The sequence below is a fragment of the Larus michahellis genome, chromosome 1 (genome assembly GCF_964199755.1).
Source record: "Larus michahellis chromosome 1, bLarMic1.1, whole genome shotgun sequence".
In the NCBI taxonomy this organism is placed as follows: Eukaryota; Metazoa; Chordata; class Aves; order Charadriiformes; family Laridae; genus Larus; species Larus michahellis.
The window spans coordinates 106,933,678-106,956,703 of record NC_133896.1 but is presented as its reverse complement, the minus strand read 5'-3'; the positions used below and the strand labels follow the sequence as shown (position 1 = coordinate 106,956,703).

The 23,026-nt window shown below is 47.2% G+C and overlaps 1 protein-coding gene across 1 annotated transcript in view; it reads right to left on the bottom strand.

Moving 5' to 3' along the window:
* The window catches only part of PTGFRN (prostaglandin F2 receptor inhibitor), a 71,321-nt gene extending 69,646 nt beyond the window's left edge, over positions 1-1,675 (bottom strand). The window contains exon 1 of the mRNA XM_074598421.1: positions 1,432-1,675. Coding sequence (XP_074454522.1) covers positions 1,432-1,489 — 58 coding nt within the window. The 5' untranslated portion in view covers positions 1,490-1,675. The remainder of the gene's footprint in view (positions 1-1,431) is intronic.
* Between the last annotated feature and the right edge of the window lie 21,351 nt (positions 1,676-23,026).

Here is a 23,026-nt window from a genome sequence, read left to right as displayed (position 1 = left end):
AATTAGTCATAGCAATGTCAAAAGTATAAGCACAAACTAAGTCAGCAAATAGAGTTTTGTTTAAAGAGCGTTGAAGCATGGGGCTAGGGCACTGTTTAGTTACTCACTCCTTCCACCCCAAATCTGGAAAAGGCTCTTACTTACTACCTGCCATTAGTCAAGCATTCTGAATCAATAACTGCATGTAGTAATTTGTGGGGCATTCTTGCCCACCAGCACCTAAAGCACTCCTGACTGCACAGAGCTGATACAGAACTGCTTAAATACTACACATAACTATCTTACCTGAACAATCTTCTTGTTCTCTAGTTAAACTCTCTGCTACTTCAGTAACACTGTTAGCAACAATGCTACAAGTTCGATGTTAAAGAAAAAAAGAAGGAAAAAAAAAAAAAGGCAAAAAAACCAAAACCCACCACCCACCCTTTTGTGTAGTTCTCGCTACAGTCTTCATTTCTGCACGCTGCCTGCCTGGCATTGACAGCGGTAAGGAACAACGACACACGTTAAGCTCACGACAGCTACACAATTACACGAACACGGCATCAAACATCACCTCGACAATTATTCCTCATTTCTTAGCAGGAGAACTTCACGGCAGAGGCAGCAAACCCCGAGAGCCAGGAGGGGAGGGCGCAGAAGTACCGCTCCCCCCCCCCACCCCTTCCCAAAACGACACCTGTGTGCCCGGAGAGCCCGGCTTTCTGCTGCCGGCACGCAGGGCTGTGGGGGGCCCCTCCTGCAGCCTCCCCCCACCATGGAACAGGCCGGAGAAGGAACCCCCCACTCCCCCCGGCCCCGAAACGAGCGACTTCACGCTCTGCGAGGTGACATGTCGCTGCCCTCACCTCAAGAGCGGCCACAGCCCAAGGCACCGGGTCCGGGGGAGCGGCTACCGCTGCGCCCTCACGTTAACCCCGGGCCGCCCGTGGAAGCCCCTCTCCCCCGGGGACCACGCCACGCTGCACCACCACCACCACCACCACCCCCCAACGCCCCATCGCTACTCTGAGGGGGGACCCTTAAAGTTTCGGGGAGGTACCCGCCAGCAACCCGCGCCCCGGGGCGGGGGGGGGGGAGATGGGGTGGGGTGGGGGGCATGGGGGTGCTGCGGAGCCGTTAGGGCTGCGCCGGCCGTTAACGGCCGCGGGCGGGCCGGGAGAGGGAGAAGGCGGCGACGGCCCGGACAGCCTGGGGGCGGCAGAGCCCGGCGGGCAGGCGGCGCTACCCAGCCCCCCCCTCGGAGGGCAGCGCCCCGGCTGGGCTCCGCCGCGCCTCAGGCGGGCACGGCACGGCGGGCGCTCCCTCCCCGCCGAGGCGCCCGCGCTCACCGGCCCAGCCCTCCCTCGCTACCTGCGGGCGAGGTGGCCGAAGCCCAGCCCGGCCCAGCACCCCCGTCCGCCCTCCCCGCCGCACACCCCCCGGGCTCACCGAGCAGCAGGAGAAAGAGGAGAGCCAGGCAGGACGCCCTCTCCCCGCGGTGCCCCATGCTGGCAGGGCTGCGAGGGGGGTCGCCGGCGCGCAGACACGCTCGCCTCGCCCGAGGACCGGCGGCAGGGCGCTCCCTCGGCCGGCCGCTCGCCTTCCCGCTGCCCTGCGAGCACACGGAGCCGCCCGCCCGCCCCGACCGGCCGCGCCGCGCGGCGCAGCCAACCACAGAGACAAACTTTCCCCAGCGCCCGCCCCCGCGCGCTCCCGCCCGCAGGTAGCGGGGGCGGCGCGGGGGTCCGGCCCGGCCCGGCCCACACCCCCTGGAAGGGGAGGGGAGGAGAGGGGTCGCCGCCGGCCCGGCCGCCGCCAGCCGCCGAGGGGGGATTGCGCCCGCCGAACCCGCTCTGCCGGGGCCGCCCCGCACGCGTGGCGCGGGAGAGCCCCGGTGCCCGGGCCGGGGAGCGGCCGTTGGGCCCTGCGGGTGCGCGGGGCCGCCATGGCGCCGCTCCTGCTCCGTCCTGCCCCGGCTGTGGGTTCTCCCCCACCCCGGCCCCGCCGCTGTGGGGTGAGGTCTGCCAGGGTCCGCTGTGCTTGCACCCCCCAGCCTGGGGGTCGGATGGTCCCCCCTTGCCTCACAAACACAGCCCCAGTGCAGGGTCCCCCCACATAGAACCACCCCACAGGCCAGGGCGGAGGGGGTGTCACTGGAGTCCCTGTCCGCACACACAAACCTCAGCTGGAGGCTGCCTGCTGGTCCACGAACACCCCACCGCGCACGGAGGCTCCCTCACACTTGGTCATGCATCCCTGAGTGCAGGGGCCACTCACGTCCCCATCCGTGCACGCCACGTCTCAAAAACCACTGCCGGGTGGGCCCCACTCATGTCCCCTGCCCATCCATGGGCACACATGACAGCTGGGGGCCTGCCTGTGCTCCTGCCCGCTCCCTGGAGCCACCCCCTTGGCCTCAGGGTGTGGGTGCGGAGAAGGAGAGCAGGGACAGTGCCCGGCCAGGGCAGCGGGCCACTCTACCCCACTGACCCCAGGCAGCTGCCCACAAGCAACACTGCCCTGTTTGGGGACTGGGTTTCTTTTTCCCTGCCTGTGTCTCCCGCTTAACTCAATGTGGGGATGATGCCGCACAACACTCATGCCACCACTCCGCCGGCTTTCTTCCCGGCCTGCTCACGGAGATTTTTGTTTGCTCGGGGATTTAATTTCCTGTTTGGTGGTAAAAACAAAGAACTGAGGCACTGGCTTTCTCTCTAGTAACTCAGACAGTTATCTGCTGTTTCAGTCCCCTTGCCACAGTAACTGTAAAATCAGTGCTCTCCTTGTGTCCCTTTTGCTGTTTGCTGTCCAGGCTCCCTTCAGGCTCCCTGATTTTCTGTTGTTTGGTAGAGACGGATCTGTGTTACGCATTTCTCTGTGTGGGGAATCTCCGGAGCCTATGCATGGTTTTGGGCTGCTGCTCCCGCACAAAATGGCTGGTTTAGGCTTTATTCTGGTGTCTTCAGTGCACCTTGGTCTTGAGCATGACTTGGCTTGGGTGAGGTTGTTTGCTCCCACTAGCAGGAAGTGTGCGCTGTGTTCGTAGCTGAGCGTGATTATCAGACTGTATTTTAGGTTGGACTTTGTTAGTCACTCTGCAATGCTTTACAGTAGAGAGGGTGTTGCCTGATAGGAATGAAACAAGACCCTCCTAAAACTGATGAGGAGAACTTTCACCCTCCAACCACAATTACCTGAGCTCCTGCACACAGTAGATCTCTTTGCAGAGCTGCAGTCGCGAGGCGCCTGGGGGACGCTTAGTCCCATCCACACTGAAGTTCTCCGAGCTCCCAAACTGCAAATGAGGCTGAATCCACAAGCGTGACTGAGAAAGGGCTGCCCAAACTAAACAAAACTATCTTCATCCATGTTTCATATGCCTGTTTGTTCTTGCTGCCTGTTTCCAATCATTCTGCTCTACCTTCTCCTTTGGCCAGCATTCAAACACATTTTTTCTTCACTGGAAAACATCACTTCTGTAAACCGAGACATGTCCCTCACATCAAATTCAGAAAACAGGTTGGATCTCTCATTCTTACTGGTCAGCTTCTGTCATGCTGGTTAAACTGCTGATCCTTCGTTGAACTCTAGTCCTGAAAATACATCACCTTGTGCCTCTTAAGCCTTGCAGCAGCAATCCTGATACACACACATGGATGTAGTCATGGATGTAAAGTTCACTGTGTGCACAAGGCCGCTGATTTTGCGGGAGACCCAGTCCAAGTTTTCTCTGTGCTTCCTATTTCCTGTGCTCTGTTGCTAGTTGAGGATCACCGATCCAGGAGCTGCTCAAAAGTTATAGCAGTGACTTGATGATTTTCCTCATGTCCTCGGAAAGATTTTCCTCATGACTGCCCAATTTGGAACTCCCTATTACCCTTACTGTAACTGTCAGATACCGGCATCTACTTCACCACTGCTACGCGCTGTTAGTCACACTGGTGAAAAGAATAGGTAAACCCCTGCTGTCCTGAGCTGTGGTGTGTGGTATTCTCAATAAGTGTCATCTCACTGTTTTACTTCATGCTCAGTAAGAACCACTTTCCTTTCCATATAGTCAGACTTCCAGACAGAAGAGGCCACTGTAACTCATCAATCTGACCCGTATACACAAGCTTTAGATTTTTTTCCCAGCAGCTGGATCAAAGTGAGTTTGAAAGACAACACATCTTGTCTTAAAGACTCCAAGTAATGGCAAGTACCTTCCTCCAACTACTAATTTATTCCGATGTTTAATTATCCTTGCTGCTAGGAAATTGCTTCTTTCAAGGTTGAATTTGTCTAACTTCAACTTTGAGACATCAGAACTTGTTATGCCTTTGTCTACGAAATTGCACACCCATCCCATTTTCATGGATAAGTAATTCTACATGGTGCTCCTATCATCTCTGCTTACTAAACTGAATACATTGTTTTCTTTGAAGCCTCACATTGTAAGATTCAGTTTCGGTCACTGCATCATTTTTTGGACTCTGTAATGTTTCTAAGGCAGGCACCCACCCTGGCTATGTTGTCATTGTGGTCTACGCACACATGCTGTGCACGGAGCAAAAATCATTTCTCAGTCATTTGGTTTTCCCCCTCTCGCATATCAAATAATGGAATTAGACCATTAACTGCCTACACCGCACAAAAAGCTTGTGGAGTCCATTACCCATGTTGAATCCTCAAGTCTCTTTCTGTGTCTGTGTTTTCTGAGAGAGCATCTTTACCCTGCCATTCATCACCAATCTTCTTCCTTCCTCACTATGTGGCCTTGCAGCAGGGTGTGTTAAAATACATCTTGTAATGTTGTGACAATTTAAGCAGGTGTTTGAGATCCCACATTCAATTTGAGAACCGTTTCTCTGAGGCTGATAAATCGCCAGCATAGATGACAGAAAGAGCGGGCCTGAAGCTGGCCGCTGTGTCAGTCTACCTTCTCCTTCAAAGCCTGTTTTCTTCTCTTTTTTGTGTGTCCTACTTTCAATGGATTGTTACATGTATGTGATTATGTCATTTTTCCCCTTGCCAATTCCATTTTGTGTAGTTCAGCTATGAGAGCCAGACTGAGGCAAAAGCTTTCTCCAAGTATGAAGTCGAGACAAATATCTTCCTCTGTTTTTGTGCTTTCTCCATGTTTATTTATGAGATGCAGAGTAAATATGTGGTCAGTTGTTTGTGGCTCAGGAAGGCATCCCATTTGACTTTCTGTGTTTAGCATGTTGTTGTTTTGAGTAGATACCACATATAATTCATTTATTGATGATGCTGCAGAAATGTTTGCCTACCTTTCTTCATACCTAGATTTCTGCATAATGCAAAGGCTGAAGGCATCTCTCATTTGGGTGTAACGAGATTAGCCAACAGAATCTCAGGGAAGAATCGAGACTGAAGCGTTATATTAAACACATTATTATGCATGCACACATGTGCATGAACTGATCCTAAAGCACACTGATCCTAAAAGAAACCCACATGCAACCACTCCCTACTTGCGCCACTCCTCCGGCATACACTTGCTAGCTTTTGCAAAGTGTCTCTCTTGACAAACAGGGATACGACCCTTGTTCTCCCCACCTTGTTGCCTGAGCAGCAAAGGACAAAGGCGAGACAAGCGCATATACAATGCAGAGCGCGAGGGTAAAGAGCAGTCCCATACATCTCTGACCAGCAGCAGAGGGACCCACCCTGACAAGGACCCAGCATCCTGTTTAGGGGCAGAGGCTGCAAAAGCGCTGCTGACGTGCGATGCACATTGCTGGCTGCAAACCTTAAGCAGAGGAGAAATCTTTTGGTCCCATTGCCTTGGCTATGTGAGGCCCCTTGCTGCTGGTGTGCGGTAGCCATAGGCTCTCCACAACAAAAGAGAGGGATAGGCAGACAGGCAGATAAAGCCATGCTCAACTGCTCCGTCAGCAATACGACAGCCACTAAGGGCAGGAAGGGGACTGTCAGCGGCTTCCAAACTGCTTGCATGAGAACCCCGGGGAAAGGGAACCACAGCGTGAACGTTGTCCTGGAGACATCTACATGGGGATGTGCCGTCTCGTGTCTTGGCTACTCATTAAAGACCCTTTTCTCAAGAGCTAGGGACGTTATCCCCAGCGCACTGGCTGAATTCCACATTGCTTGATTTCATTCTGCCTCTAGGTTCTTTTTGTGTTTCGGAGCAGGCACAATACTCGTCTTCATTTCCTCCCTCGACTCTTGTTAAATTTTGCCTTGCTCTATTAAACAACTTACATGTTCCAGCCAAGGGGCCGCCCCATCATGGTTGTGGCTGACGTGAGCCCTACACCCTCGAAGCTGTCCGGTCGGTTTTGTGAAATGCTTCCGAGCATACCTGCATGGAAAATATATGCCCCCCTGTCATTCCTCTCTCAGTAGTTCAACAGAAATATGGGCAATAGCAGAGAGCTCACAAAGAACTGTGAAAAACTCAGCTTACCCATTATGTATTATGCATTAAAACCTGTCTCCATTGAACTGTCCAAGATAAAGTCCTACTGGCATTTGATCAAAAGAGTAGGAAATTACCTTGATTTGTCCTGGCTAGAGCTGGCTGCCTCATGTAAAAAGTATTTGTGAATAAATTATTTGCAGATTGATGGGGAAAAAGTGAGTAATTTATTTGATGAATATTGTTCAGCTGGCTATTGAGCTAACTAAATCATGAGGAAAAAATATTGGTGAATGATTTATTTGAAAATCCAGTTGAAATTTGACAGGAGAAAATGGTCAAACAAACTATTTGCCACTATTATTCAAATGCCGGTAGACCTGGATAGTGTTCATGCACTAGTAAAGCGCACCCTGATGCTTCAAGCCATGGCCCTCAGAAAGGTGAAATATGAATTCAAATCTTCAAATCTACGCTCAAATTCTCCTTAAAAGAGATTCTCCTCAACCACAGTCCAAAAGATACCTAGTAATGAGCACAGAACAGATTCTACATTTGCAGTTATTTATTCTTACTTATTATGAAGAGACTCTGGAAACTATCTCGCCTGATACGATAGCAATGAAAACTGAGTACCTTTTACTCCTCTGCTGCCTCCCTTCACTGGATCTCTAAGCACTTTACAAATTTCAATGGGTTTAATGTTACAGCTGTTTTGTGAGGCAGGAAGGGATAATGAAACCCAGGAAAGGTAGGAAGCGCACGCCGTGTGCTACAGGTTTCTTTACATCATAAACTCTCAGACTTCGTGAGCGTTTTTAGACTAGAGTCCTTTCAATAGAGCACATCATTTAAAGACTGACTACATTTTTCAAATCTGGCTGCCCGAAGTTTGGTTCCTAACTACTATAGCACTCATAAACAGCTGCTTTATATTACATGCTGAGCTCTTGTTGAATTTGACGGAATTTTTGAGCACTAAACACATGAGGAGAAAGCCCCACATATCGTGATACTTTCGTGCATACATATAGATTTAGCAGCATAGCTCTAGGTGCCTTGCCTGTTTGATGGTCTACAGATTAGAGCCATAATAACTAGGAAACAGGCAGGCTGCAGAAACCTGTCCGTGGCTGTGGGTTGCACATCCATGTCACTGAGCAAACCACACGCAAAAAAGTTATCCAACCTGTTAGGCCATAAATGAGACGTTCTCCTACTTCACGCCTCTCTTTTGCACTTCCAGCAGCAGGGCTGCAGTCCCTCCTTTGCTTTTTGGTTGAAATTGGGAATGTTTTCTATGCAGTATGAGGGGCTGTCCTTCAAAGCACTAGATAGGTATTAAAGATTTGGCGTTAGATGTTATGGCGGCTCCCACTATGGCATGAGCAGCAAGGAGGAAATCAATCCCCTATTCAAACGATTGGACATTTTCTTGTCAACTTCAGTGCAACAGGATTTGATGTCTAGTAGCAAACTGAGCATCAGCAACCAAAGAATTAGTGAACAGAACGTACATGCTGAGGCAGTAAATGCCAAAATTATCCCCCAAGAACTTGCTGTCCGAACTCCTACAGAAGTGAATAATTAAAGAACCAATCTAAAAGATACATATTTTTATGAAAGGAAGACTGGATGTAAAATTAAAGATCTGCTGTCAGCTTAAACACAAATAAACTATAAAACCAGAAATAAATATTTGTACAATTGCTGTTGATCATTAGCAGCAGTTTAAAATCCAGATTTACTCGGCATGATTTTTGTTCTCTTTCCCACTGGCATGTCTCCTCTCTTGAACTGGGAAAAAATCAAAAGGAGTCAATTTTGCTTTCGGTTTTCTCTCTTTCTGCGTTGTGACTGCAAAAATCATAGGGGAGGATATTGCTCTGTTTTAAAGGAACAGTTTTCATTAGAAAGAGAGAAGGAAAACAATAGAAACATTTCTGTTGGCATTTGTTTGTTTTTATATGGATTCTCCTAGGCAAAACTGAAGTCACGAGGGAAGCAAGAGTCTCTGCTTGTAACGCGAGCAGGTACAATTCTCGCCCGGCTCCGAGTTCACTCTCTTGATACAGTCCAGTTACACTCCATTTTGGGAGCTTGCTTCTTTTCACTAAGGTCAATTTGAGCTTAGCTCTTCTTTGTGTTTTTTACCTGTGGGACTCCTATCTTCCCACATCAGAAACAAGGCTCAAATCCTTTTCTGACCTTGATTGCAATGAGTAGGACATCCATGCGATGCGGATAAAGCAGATTAAATCAGAAGCAGTAACACTGCGTTTCTCTGGCAGGTCCCTCACATATTGTTACCTTCTACTACGCAAGGTACGTAACCCAACCTTGACTTCAGGCTATTCTGAGACACGGAAATTACAGAAACAAGAAGCCAGGAGGTCTCTGCCTATGCAAGGCTGAAATGCTACACATAAAACACACTGAGCTGTCACCTATTATCCTGAGTTGATTTAAAATAATCTATAATCCAGGGATGAGAAGGGAGCACCATAGGATGTGGCAAATCCTTCTCATACAGCAAGACAGTGTTGTCACTATACTGAACCATGAAAGAAGAAACACGCTGTTTCTTCAAGAGAGGACTTCTAATTTCTTGAACACTGCGGCTAAAAGAATCTTTTTGAGTGCATTTACATTAACAGGAATTAATTAAGAGATTAGGCTGGGGCTGGTGATCATGACCCCGTCTGACAATCTGGGCACACTCTTTATTAACGAGAGCCTAGAAACAGGAGAGAGGCATGATATAAGCTAGTGCAGTCACGGCGTCCCAAGGTGCAGAGACCTCAGTCCAAAGGACGATCCAGAAGTCAGTCTTCTGGGGGTCTTCCCTGCCCTTGATGGGACTAGAGGAAATGATATGAAGAGAGCTTTATGTTCTCACATAAAAATCAGGGAAAGTCAGTGAAGATTCCATGTGCACTTTTCAGGTTCATTTCTAACTTGCAGTGCCAAGCAAAGAGATCAGAGGTGCAAAATACATGCAAAATAAAACCAACATAAAAGTTCAATAACAACTGGCAAACTGAAACCTCTGCTTTTAACAGAGTTCCAGAAAAAAACTCCGAGAGCTTCATGCACAAATAATAAAGGAGAGCAAAGCAACCTGTGTACTTATTTTATTTCCAGTCCTTTTGGCATGCTAATAGTCCAGCATCTCCTGCCTATTGCAATTGGCTGTCTTCTTTCCTCTGTTTTGTTTTCACATCAGATGACCAGCTAACTAGCTATTGAGCCAGAAGAAAAAAAAAAAAAAAACAAAAACCGAAACAAAACCAAAAAACCAGGTCAAAACCTGCAGATGTCTCAGTGTTTGTGCCCAGGGGACATCAGATAACAAGCTGTTACAGTCTGCCTGCAAATCCACTGGTTGGCTTGTTATTCTTGAGTGTCTTCATAAGGCCTCATTGATTCTAGTTTGGCACTTTGCTCTTGACCCTGCAGCATTTTGGGGGCATCTGCAGTACAAAAGGCTCATCAGATCATCCAGCACTTCTCTGAGTCTTGGATAATGGTCAGGGAAGCAACTCAGATGCTAACATCTCAGAGAAAATTTATCTCACCCCAGACCTTCAGATGAACCATCAGCTGGGGGCTCCTGCAGTCTGCTAGGACGCTGCTCCATACATCTGTGCCTTTGCAAATCTTGCAGCCTTGAGGATGTTCACTTTTAGAAGGTGCATCTGTATTTGCAACACAGGGAATGTGCCTGCTGATCATGTAGTTTGCCAGGACAGACAAAAAAAGACCATCACAAGGTAAACTACAGCACAAAGTCTTCTTGCCTACTCTGTGGCCGCAGGGACTTCAAGCAAGGAAACACATTCACGTTCAAATCACGATATATGTGTCTCACTAATTTAGACCCAAAAGACTTCAGAAGAGGGCAGATTTTGGCTCTCTGTGAGAAAGCAGTGTCTGCATATAATGTCACTGGAAAATGCCCAATAAGGCTACATGTACTGTGTCCCTCAAAATACACTTCTGTGACTGGGGAGTAGTTGCTATTATTCATGAATTGCATGTCTTATAGCAGAATAAGAAGGTTTGGTAAAAACAACATGAATAAATAACCATTAGCATTGTTTTAAACAGACCTCCGACCTAGCGTTTGCACAGATGAGTGAGCAAAAATGGGCAGGGGAGGTCTGCATGGGGGCTTTAGCTATTTTCTTGTGTCCCCAAAGAAATCAGCATTTCTCTGTTGGTGGAAGGGATGAGAGCCTGTGCGTTCTCCGCCACTCAGACTTCCCACAGGCTTTCAGACCAGCTCTTCACCCACCACCATGGCAGCAGTGCTGTGGAGCGGTGTCTCCTGTGAGCAAGATGACCCAGGAGCAAGGGGGCTTGAAAAGCAAGGAAGGACTAGTGTGAAAGGATGTGTCACAGCATTTCCAGAGCTTGTCACGGAGGATCACGGCAGCTGGGTAGCCTTGGAGACAGAAATCGAAGGTGTGTTACGGGGATTTACATCCTGGGTTTGGAAGCCCTCTTTCAATTTAAGATGATTAGCAAAATCTGTGAAAGCCCTCAGGAAACTGACTCCTTTTGCGTTTTTATAAAGGCATCAGACAAGACATAGCCCCTTTCTTTTAGCAGGAATTCCCTAGCCAGTGACTGGAGAAATGTGTTGCTTTTCTTCTTGCTGAGACTAGGCAGCTGCTGCGCTCGCTAGATTATAACCCAGGCTGCATGAGAAGATTTGATTTAAGGCAAGCCTGGCTGATGACTCTCTGCATGTAAAACTTCCAAACAAGGAGGAGGGAGCAGCTGCAATTACAGTTTTCAATTCGGAAGTGAGAAAATAGAGATAATTTCCCTTTCTACAGCAATGTGAATAATTATCAAAAAGAAAATGGTTCACTGGCAGCCAGAAGCCTTGCTCCTACTACCTAGAGCAATGGGCCAACAACAGCAGCACAGATTAAATGCCTGGATGGAGAGGTCCACTTCTAAATGTTAAATCTCCTTTCCCCATTCTCACGTTTATTTGTTTTTCATTCTCACTTACTTTCAATTTACACTTTTCCCCCCAGAAAATACTATGTTTTACACGGTTTACACATGGATATCTCTTCTGTGATTCCATGTTGCCTCTGCTTACATCTCAACAGCCGATAGAACAAGACTGCAAGCCATTCAGGCATTAAGCCTCTATAAAACCCTGCATCTGTTTCTCGATTAAAAGCAACAATATTGATTCTCAAGAACATTTGAAAACCAGCCATATTGAGCAGGTGATGGGCACTCCCCACAGAGCTGCCTTCGTATAGAGCTAGTTTTCTGGTGCTGCCTCAGACAGGGACTCCTAGCAAATTTCCTCCAACAGGAGACTGACAAATCCATGGCAATAGCCTTCTGACATGTTAATAAAATGCCAAGCCAATTCTGGAATCATCTTCTGGTGTACGAATCCGGACTTCTTTACCTGAATGTTGCCAACACTTCTGCTGCCACCTAAAAGAAGGTGGTGCCCCATGTGACGAACACCAGCACAGCTGAGCTACCCGAATGAACACTGCAGAACAAGAAGTCCAGTGGTGCTCAGCTGGTCTACCTGAAAATCCACTGAAATCCACTTCGCTACCAACGCTGAAAATCCACAGGATCCGTATTAGAATGATCAAGCAGTCAACTTTAAAACATCAGGACAATCTGCTACTGAGCCCAAGGGCTCTCAGAAATAATGACTGTTAAAGAAAAAAACCCTCCTCAGAAAGGAAGGTCTCACTGATATCTTACATAGCAGGTAGTGCCTTTTGCATTTCTTGTTGAGCTTCTGTAGCCGGTCTTCTCTGACTGCTCCCGTCAGCACATGTTGGAGCACATCTCATGCCTATTCAAACAAACAAAAGAGGATGTCTCGTCTTTCACTTTCTCCTTCCTCCATACAGCAGGGAATTACTGCTCTTCTCCATTCTGCTTCTCATGTGGAGACAGTCATTTTTAATTTTTTATTGCAGTAAAAATAATACAAAGCTTCATGAATGAAGCTGGCAAAATACAGAATAGGGCTTTACTCTTCATGCACAAAGATAAAATGGTAACATAATATTTAATCAGGGAGTGAAAGAAAGAGAAGTGAGTTCATTAACTTTTCCCTTGAGTGAAAACTCCTGTTTTTATTCTTCTTTTATTTTTATTCAAATAATTTGCAAGAGAACACCATCCGTATGCAAATGCGTATGTGTTCTCAGAATACAGCTTTCTTTTATATAGACGATCGTGAACTCACTCCAATAAAGGGAAAGAGTCAGGATTTTTCTACAGAAATAATTGGCCAGGCAGCCAGCAGTAAAAGCTCTATTAACCTCCAATTATCTCTTCCACATTCCTGAGAGCTTGTATACTTCAGTGGACAGCATTTTACAGCACTGGACATCACAGATCCAAACTGCTTTCATCCCAGTTTAATTTTCCCTCCTCCCCTACCCACTAGTGACAGCAGAAGAGGAAGAAACAGCTTTTGCATTTAATTCCCATGCAGCAAGATTCATGGTCTTGAGGGCTTTGGAGGCTCCATGTTGGCTCTGTGAAGACCCATGTCTTCACTTCCGGATGCCAACAGGAGCTTTGGATTTTGCCTGGAGTGTGTTCAGAGGCAAGGCTGCCCGTGACACAGAAGGACAGAGGAAGGGCAAACAGGCTTTGATTTTGAATGATGGGCAAACATCATTCAAAAGATGATGTTTGAATTGTGCCCTCATGCACCAGAGACCTGGAAATGGGAATGTGATTCATTTTACAACCAGGGGCCAACAGCAGGGGAAAGGCTCAGGGTGACAGCTTCCAGACACAGTCTGGGGGGACTCTGAGCCTTGACGTGATTGCTCACCTCTACTACCCCCCTGACCTGTTTAACAACCACCAGTTACCAGCTTCCTGACTCAGATCGGGCATCAGCTCAGCTCTGACTCATTAGGAATCCTCATTATGGGGAGAAACATTCTTGCCGAGCAGGCATCCCAGTTAAAAGAAAGTGCTCAAGAAAGAACAGTGAAGTTCAGCAGAGAAGTGCCTGTTCAGAGACACTGATCTGGACCGTCCCACTGAACTCCACCCTGGAACTTCCCCGGACAGACTCTGATGGCAGCGCGCTCCAGCCCTAAAGCAGAGCACAATGACAGCATCGAAATAACTCCAGCGTTAATACGTCCTGAAGGTATGCTCCTTTCAGAGGAGCCTGTGTGGTGTCTTTTCCAAGTGATCCCTCTTATGGGTGTTGCCTCCAGATACACCCACTTGGAAAGCAGCTTGGTTGAGCGAAAGTTTTTAGAGATGCAAAACCAGTCATCAAAATAACCTAAGCAATTCCCACACCCTCTCTGTGACATAAAAACCATACTTGTCTCCCATCACCTGGGCCTGTTATTTCTGGATTCTGCCTGTTCTTGTTTCCCTTTAGATAACCACGCTATCAGAAGCTACAGATTTATGAGGAGCAGACGAAAACCAGGAGACCCACTCCCATCCTTGAAGACGTTACTTCTGTCAGATTAGTATGTGAAAAACAACCAGGAACTTCTCAATGAATCTTTCTGGAATATTTCCTAAACAGCTGCTGATTCTTTCTGAGTAATAACAGAAAAGAAATCTGAGAGGAGAAACTGCAGCTGCTGCCACAACAGAGAGAGCTTATTATGAGACATTGCGCTCTTTTGTTTTTTCACTTAATTTCTTTGGATTTTGGTGGGGTTTTTTATTTTTGCTGGAGTGATAAATTACTATGGAAAATCCACACCAGGAAATTGATATATACCCCTACCAACAGGCAGGTTCCCATACAACTGTGGATGATGTCAACTATTTTGGTTAGTAATGATTTTGTCCCCTGTGGCGTTTTCATTCCCTTGCTACAGGACTCAAATTTTGCGCTGGAGGCACCAAACTGGGATTTGAGGGATTTGCCACCAGTGCCTACCTCTTTCCAGCACCCACTGGCTCAAGTTACTTCCATTTACAGTGCCACAGTGCACCATAATCATAGGTATCTTCTTATCTGCCTCGATGCTTAATGTGTTTTGATACTAAACCTTTCCGAGAAAGGATCATATGTGCATTGGATTTTTAGGCCCTATTATAATACAATAACTGATAACAGGGAACACTGCCTACAGTAAAATACGATTCCCAAGGCTGCACTTAAGGCAACCTTTCAGTCCTTAATTAACCCACACAGAATCAGAGAGGAAAGAAAGAAAACACAGGAAAATCGGAGCTCCAGGCATCTGCTCCCACAGTCCCCGAGGAGGAAACCAGAGCTGCCAGCCCAGAGCACTTCACCACGCAGCGCTCCTCCTGCTCGGAAAGAGCAGGGATCTTATGCTTGTCTTATACCCAGGCCCAGTAGGAACCAAGGGATTATGAAATGCGATATTCTTGGGGCAGACCTAGCCCAGCACTACCAAGAAAGGAAATTCAGAAAAGCTCAGCTTTTTGAAAAGAATTAACAAAATTTCTTTGAGTTCCACAAAATGCCACTTTACATTCGTATTACAAAGCCATGTGTAGGCCAAGAACTAAAACGAGGGGGAATACCTCATTTTGTAACATAGATGGACTTCAGCGGGCATCCGGCCATTGTCCTGGTTTGAGCGAGACAGGACTAATTTCTCTTCTAGTGCTTGGGAAAACTGCACTTTCAGAAGGCTCTAGCGTCTGAATTTGTGAAAATATTTACTTTATAGCCAGCTATGGTATGCAGGTTTCAAGGTCTCAGTGTTTCAAGGTCTCAGTGTTTTCGAGCCTTGCCAGGTGCAGAGATGAGGAGGAGCAAGACCCAGGCACTTGACCCAGGCTGGCCAACAGGATTATTTCATACCATGAATGTCACATTCAATATAAATTAGAAAGTTTCCTGCAATGTTCTCTCTCCCTCGATGGCAGCGATCCAGAGAACTTCTTGCCCCCATGCCAGACCCCTGAGCCCTTCCCTTCCTCCCGAAGCCGTAGTGTTCGCAGTGTCCGACATTTGCTGTCCACTGCTGGGAGTGCACAGCTTCCTGCTGGTATGATTGGCTGAGTATAATCCTCGTGTATTTTATACTGGTAGCAGGATAAATATTGGTTCTTTAGTGTTATTAATGTTAATTTTCTAGTCTTATTCTATTAAATCTGTTTATATTTCAGCCCTTGGGTTTCCTTGTTTTTTCCCAATTCCCTTTCCCAGATGGGGAGGGGTCATTGGGTGATAGAATAATTGTCTAAACCACGATAAATTGTTGTGGGTTTCTCTAACCATAGCATACATGAAGGTGAAAAAACTTGTAGTCACCAGCAAGCTTTGCTGAAGCACCTCTGATGTTCCCCAACCTCCTCCTTCACTGCCAAGCACTTAAATGAAAAAAAAATAAATGCTACTGTTGAGCAAGTAGGTTATTTACCTCCTTAGATATTCCATGCTCTCCTCTGGAGGCTGCACACTCTTTCCTCCACCACAGTTCACTTGCTGTGCAAGTTCAGTTAGGCATTTGACAAGTCCTTTACAAATCTGGAAATACTGAGGTGTAGCAGAAATATTTCTTTGTTCGAGGGTTACTGGGTGGATTAGTTGCAGTAGTTCCTCAAAGGACAACTTAATCTGCATTAGCAACTCACCTGCATCTCTGCACAGCATGTGTTGGGAAGGATGGATGGGAAATTAGGAGGTTTTACTCTTCACGTCTCTTGATATGTCTTAAGCAACTTGCCTAAATGTCTGGCAAGCATTTGTAGTTAACTGTATTATGAAAGCAAGGCAACAGAGAACCTCTGGCTGGTTTGGGCATTTTTTAAAACTTTCTCAGGCAATCAGCAGCATATCCTTCTAAGCAGCTGAGTCCCTAAATTATTTGTTGATTTTAAAAAATGTAGTTTTAACCAGCAACGTGACTTTGCAAACAGTCTATTATATGTCTTGGAATCAAAACTGCTCTGTGCCACAGACATGTTTCATTATTGCTTCAACAAGTTTCAATTCCATATGGCTTCAGTTACAGAAAAACTAACTGGAGCCTTTCCTTTCTTGCACAAAAGCATCGTCAGCTAAACTCCAATAAGAGAAGCTTTATTTCAGGCATGTGCAAGGGGTGGAAAGAGCCTAATTGAATCTGATTTGATAGCTTTGCCAGTTTTAAAAATTAGTGTGGATTGCCATTTCTTCTAGATGAAGGCAAAAAAAAAAGAAGAAAAGAGGTCAGATTCTGAGCTGGTGCCTGAGTTGATGACCTAGTCCCATTTTATAAGTAGGAAAGCAGCAGTCATAGAAGGGTGACTTCCTAAGAATGCAACAGGATGGTGTGTGGGTAACTGATGAGAGTTACGGACTGGCACACAACTCCTCTACAGATCAGATGTGAATGGGAATACCACAGCATGGGATTTTGATAAATCCATGCTCCTAATTTTGGTAGCCATGGGCTCTCAGTTCTTCTGGCTCTGACACCAATGGCTTCTTACAGAGGCAAAGCCATCCCTTAATAGAGTCTTGTATGGGATCATGGCGATTCAGACTTCCTCCTGCAGCTTGTGGTCCTCAGCCAACGCCCACTCAAGTCAACAGGAATCTTTTTGTTGACTTCAAAGCACACTCACTAGGCCCTAATTTGTCATCAGATCCTTTGAGTGTAATTAAAGCCATATTGTGTAGAAATGGAGGGTGGACACTGTTCCTTGGATCATGCATTTTTCTATCATTGCTTGGTTAGTAGGACTGATGATGATAATAATAACAGTAATAGAAACATCCATTTTGCTTGTGCTGTGAGCCTGCCAGTGGCCTCCAGGTAAGGAATCACAGCCTTGCCTCGGTCACAGCTTTACAAAGATTCACAAGGAGAGAAGTCTAAACCTTCCCTGCCTTTAGCATCCCTTCACTTAATCGCATTGCCCCTTTCTTTTCACTGGATTGCTTGAGCCCTGGCTGTAAAGTAGGACTTTTCAAAAAGCTTGGTTCTAGAAGCCACTCTTTCGCTGAGATGTGACATCATTTGTCAGGGAGGCAGTGGGCTCCCAAGGAAGGGAACTGGGACCCAGATCACGCTGAGAATCAAACAAAATCTTCCTGTGGGGGGAAACAAGGTCTGAGGAGCTCTCTGCCTACAAGCTCAGTGTCTGCAAGGTTTCACTCCAGCTCTTTCCCCGATGACTCGTACTGCTTTTGACAAGTCACCAGGCAATCACAGATCAAAATCACAAGCGTAGCCCCAACTCCAGCTGGCAGTGCCTTAACTGAGACTGGCAGCAGCTGATTTCCAAACCAGTGAAAAGGTATAAGAACCTCACTAAAGTATTGCTGGGAGGGATGGGGCTGTGCCCCCGTCCCTGGCCAGCCATGAAGCATCGCATCTGTATTGCATGCAGAGCCAAAGCATGGAGAGATTCGTGGCCAGGTGCTGCTTTCAGGTCCTCCTCCAGTACAGAGCAAGCACGGTGGCAGCTCCTGTCTTCTAACCAAGAGGAAGCTCTTCTCCATAGCCTGCGGAATGGGGTGACAGCAGATCTATGCATCCTGCCTCTTGTTGTCCCATGGCAGAGGCTGCAAGATGCTATTCCCACCCATGGGAACTGAGCAGGGTGCCCATTCCCATGGAAGGACCGCCAATGGGTCCTGTGCAGCACTATGTTCATTGCAGGGACTAAATGGTTAGTTATCCCACAGCCTGTATACATTCAGAGATGACCTAAAAATGGACTGGATGTGTTTGCTGCATCTTTTTTAGCTAGAATTGCCTTGATACAGTAAAACATGACAGGCTGCTCCAGTTGCTCAGACTTGTATCTGTGTCTAATCAGCCCAGGTGCCCAGCTGTTTACTAAAGGAAATCCTCCTGGAAGCCACCGAGATGGGCTTTTCTTTATGAAATCTCATTACTGTGATAGGTGGTAGCAGTGTCTATTATGCAGGTTGGCATTATATTCAGTTTCTTCTAACGCTGCCTGACTTTAACTGGCTGGGCTGACATCTTCTGTGAGAGGTCTTGCCTGGGGCTGATGGATTCCTCAGCCTTTTGTACTACATGCTATTCAAATCCAGTTACTCTGGCCCTATTCATTTCCTCTTAGGTTCTTCAATAACACCATTATAATGCTGAAGTGCTTAAAGCAACTCCTGCATTTATATCACCAGCTCACCACCTGATGGGAAGAGGCAGTCATTTCCCATACCCTCGCGGAGCTGCCCAGGCTCTGCCTGCCCAGGGACCAGCACGTTAGCATAACGTGCATAGGTTCAGAGCAGGACCCTTGCTGATGTCCATCACTGCTGAGATCAGCATCTCCAGGATTTCAAGACGAGGCGCTGGGCAATGAGAGCACACAGAGGCGGTGAATACCTGCGAACACCTTTGTTGAAGTGATGTCCCACTGGCATGTGGCAGCGCAGGCAGGGAGAAAGTCCAGCTCTCTGGGACAGCACTCCAGTGTCTTGCCAATGACACAGTCTCTTCCTTCAGCCTCCACCTCAGCGATTATCCTCCCCCTCTGCTCTGCCCTGGTGAGGCTGCACCTGGAGTACTGTGTCCAGTTCTGGGCTCCCCGGTTCAAGAGGAACAGGGAACTGCTGGAGAGGGTCCAGCAAAGGGCCACCAAGGTGATTAGGGGACTGGAACACCTCTCTTATGAAGAAAGGCTGAGGGACATGGGTCTTTTTAGTCTGGAAAAAAGGTGACTGAGGGGGAATCTTATAAATACTTGAAGGGTGGGTGTCAGGAGGATGGGGACAGGCTCTTCTCAGTGGTGTCCGGGGACAGGACAAGAGGTAATGGGCACAAACTTGAACATAGGAAGTTCCACCTAAACATGAGGAGGAACTTCTTTCCTTTGAGGGTGGCAGAGCACTGGCACAGGCTGCCCAGAGAGGTGGTGGAGTCTCCTTCTCTGGAGACACTCAAAACCTACCTGGACGTGTTCCTGTGCAACCTGCTGTAGGTGACCCTGTTCTGGCAGGGGGGCTGGACTAGATAATCTCCAGAGGTCCTTTCCAACCCCTATCATTCTGTGATTCTGTGATTACATGCCTTCCAGCTTCTCCAACAAAAGTAGTACAGCCTCTTCCATTCTCATGTTTTGCCGTCCAGCCCCTCCACAGCTGCAGTCTGTGCACTAAGAGAGGCAGGGCTCCAGGGGCTAAAATAGCAGGCGAGTTAGACACTCATAGAGCCCAAAATAAGATTGCACAAAGCAACCATTATTCTGTCTCTCCTCCATTGCCTTTCTGCTTGTGGAGGGCTTGCTTTCGCAACCCTTAGCATTGTTCTTTTAGCAGCATTTTGCTGGGGTGTGTGTGCAAAATGTGTCTAACGGAAGCTGGCCAGCATCTGTAAAGACCTCTCAGTGGTAGCTCTGGGCCAGATGCCAGGATATATAGCTCAGGAGACAGGTATCGGTGTCCTTGGGAGGCCTGTCCTTCCTTGGGAAACCAGGGGGATGGAAATCTCAGCTCTTCTTCCTGTGAAACTCCAGATGAGATCAGGCTGCCAGAGCCCAGGCTGCCCAGGAGAGGTACTTGTATTTTAGAGCTGCCTGGAGAGTGCTTTGGATGTGTGCCGTGGCACTCCTCAGGGTCCTGGTGCACCATGTGGGTGAGCAGCCACTCAGAGCAACCACACCTCTCACCTGGAGCCGGCATGTCCTCCTGCATGGAAATCAGGTGTAGAGCAGTGGGGACCAGTAATCGCTTCTTACTGATAAGCTGGGACTTGGCCAGGATGAGCACCAAATTCAGGTGCCAAAAAGATCTTAGGCTGAAATAATAAAGATGTAGCCTCTGGTGCCAGAGATCATATGCCGAAAAGCACTGCTGTTTATCCATCCTGGCATCAGGGAGACTGGTTTTAATATTTAAAACAATGTTTCAAGCCTAAATTCTTCCTGTAGCCATGAAACAGCATACATGGAGGCTCCCAGCTGACATGCCATCTCTTCCTCCTCTTTCTGCTTGTGTCACAACTGGTCCTACTTTGTCAAGCCTAGCACCTTCACCTTCCACTTAGAAATGCCAGTCGGGATTTTACACTTATGAAAAGGCATCAAAGCGGATCTCACAGTCTATCAGGGCATGTGGTGCTCTGTACCCTATGAGACCATCTTCACTGCTGCGCTGAGCAAAATGGGCAATTCTCCTTCTGCAAGCCAGCTATTCAGATCTCAAACAGTTATTTTTTTTTTCCTGAGCTGCAGTTATTACAAGCTCTGTCTTTTACGGGCATGTTGTGGTGCTGGATCAGAAATAGCAATGCACGGCTGCTGAAGGTTGAGCCCTGTGTTTTGCTAACACTTTGGAAGACGATGCCATCTGTGACATGATTCAGATCAGTGGTTTAGTGAAATTCTGTTGGCAGGGAGTTATTCACCAGATTAATGTTTCAGAAGTTCTCGTGCTTCCAAAATGATGCTTCGCCTTCCCCCTCCCTCTGCTATTTTCTTTCGCATCTCTGTAGGTAGGCCCTGTCAGATGTCACAGGTGCCTCGTTAGCATGTCTGGATGAGGTAGGAAATAGAGCCTTTGCCGGCAAAAAAACCTGTGATGCACAGCTTGAAATGATGCACAGAGATGCTGCCCCTCTGGCTCCTTGAGCAGGGCATTGAGGTGCCGCCAAAGCCTGTATCATGGGCACAGAGCAAACACCCTCCCCTCACACGCCCAACGCATCCCCACGGCATCCCAACACAGAGGGGATCCTCAGAGCACAAGCAGAACACAGCGTGGAAAGAAAATTTGGTTCTTTCATGGGAACCGAATTTTGTCCATCTGGAGGCCACCATGGCAAGTTGTCATGTGACTGGGATGTGCCCCCTTCGCATAAGTGAGAAGAAATTGAAACCACCTCTGGCTTTAACACCGTGTCAGTAGTACAGCTCCCTACGTGCACCAGCCTTTTCTGGTTTACAAGCAGCCAAAGCAACCTCAAAACTCATTTGCAGAGATGGGCTTTGCAGAGGTCCCCTCAGGGCAGGAAGTCCCATTGCTTTAGGTGCTGCTCAAACACCCACAAAGCCAGTAAAGAGCTCACAGCCCCGTGAAACACCTCACAAACGTACACCAGACAATTTAGACAAGGGAAATAAAATTCTGCGGTGCTGTCGTGTGCACCTCTCCCCAGCTGTTTTCTGAAATACATTTTTTCCCATAAAATAGCTCTTGCGGTGGCAATTTTCTGCAGCACGCAAAGGTGTCTTCTTACAAAGCACCTGTAGTGTCAGACACTCTTCAGAGCTGCTACAGCATCTTAAGGACAGGGGGGTTGTTTTGCATTGCATCGGACCTTCTCTGGGTAAAATGATCTCCACATAGTGTTATTTGTAATCGAGAAAGAGATGTTAGAATAAATGAATTCTCATCACCATCGCAGGTCTTCATAAGCTGCCCACTGCCACAGTAATTGAGCACAACAATTAAGCAATAAAGACAGTTGTTTCTGAAGTACTTTGAACATCATAAAAATAGTCTTAATGGTTAAAAACCAAAGTGCTGGGAGCTATCACTGTGACAGCCCTGCAGACGAGAGCTACGTCTGGGCAGCGAGACGCAGTAAATTCACCCACAGCAACGTTGGATCACTTTGGAAAAAATAGTTAGGTAAAACAGAACATTTTTATACCTGTACATTTCTGGTTTGCTGTTGATTGGACAGTGTGTCTGATCATGTCGTGTAGCGGAGTGATAAATAACTTAAAAAATTATTTCCTTGAAACGGTTTGGAAATATACCTGTTCTTGCCATATATTTCATCTGGGAGGCAATTTTCCCCTGCCCTTCTCCACATCAGCCTGGAGTTTCTGTTAGAAAGATGTGGTAATACAGAGAGACATCAGCATCATTCACTGAATGAAAATACTGAAACAGCAAACAGTTTCTAAAAATAAAAATATAGTGAATATGTCTTTAGGTCTCTGAGGCATTATACGGTGACTAATCAGAGCAGTTTTCCTACGAAAAAGGGACAGAAGCAATAGAGATGGAATCAAATTTAATAGTACAAAATGTGAGGTCGTGCCCTGAGGGAGTAATAACGAGAATTTCTGCTACCAGCTGGGAGCTCATCAGTTGGAAGTGACAGAGGAGGAGAAAGACCTGAGCGCGCCAGCCGATCAAATGGCTGTAAGCTGGCAATAGCATGCAGATGTGAGAAAGACAAATGCGAACCTAAGACATGTCAGATGAGGGATTTCTAATAGAACTAGCAAGATTTTAATGCCATCGTAGAAGTACAGAATATCGTGTGCCCATATAAAAGATGAATTATTTTAAAATTGCCTTTTCTGTGCCTTTCTCTCTCAGGATGACCAGGGGAGGAGAGAGCTTTCTTCTACAAGAAGAGACTAAATGAGCTTGGTTTCTTGAGTCTAGCAAAACGCAGGCTGGGAAGAGATATATTTGTTGCTTACACATACCCCGGAGGGAAGTACCAGGAAGAGAGAAGAGCTATTTGAGCGAAAGGGCAGTGCTGGCACAAGAGCAAGTGCCTATAAATTTGCCAGGAATAAATTTCAGCTGGAAATTAGAAGAAGGTCCTGACTGTCCAAGAAGCGTATTTCTGGGATTGCCTTCCAGAAGGCTTTATCAGGACAAAAATCCCAACTTGTTTTAACACAGAGGTGAGGCAGTTCTTTACAGATACCACAGCTACCCTGAACAGCAGGGCATTGGGCAACATGATACAGAAGGTG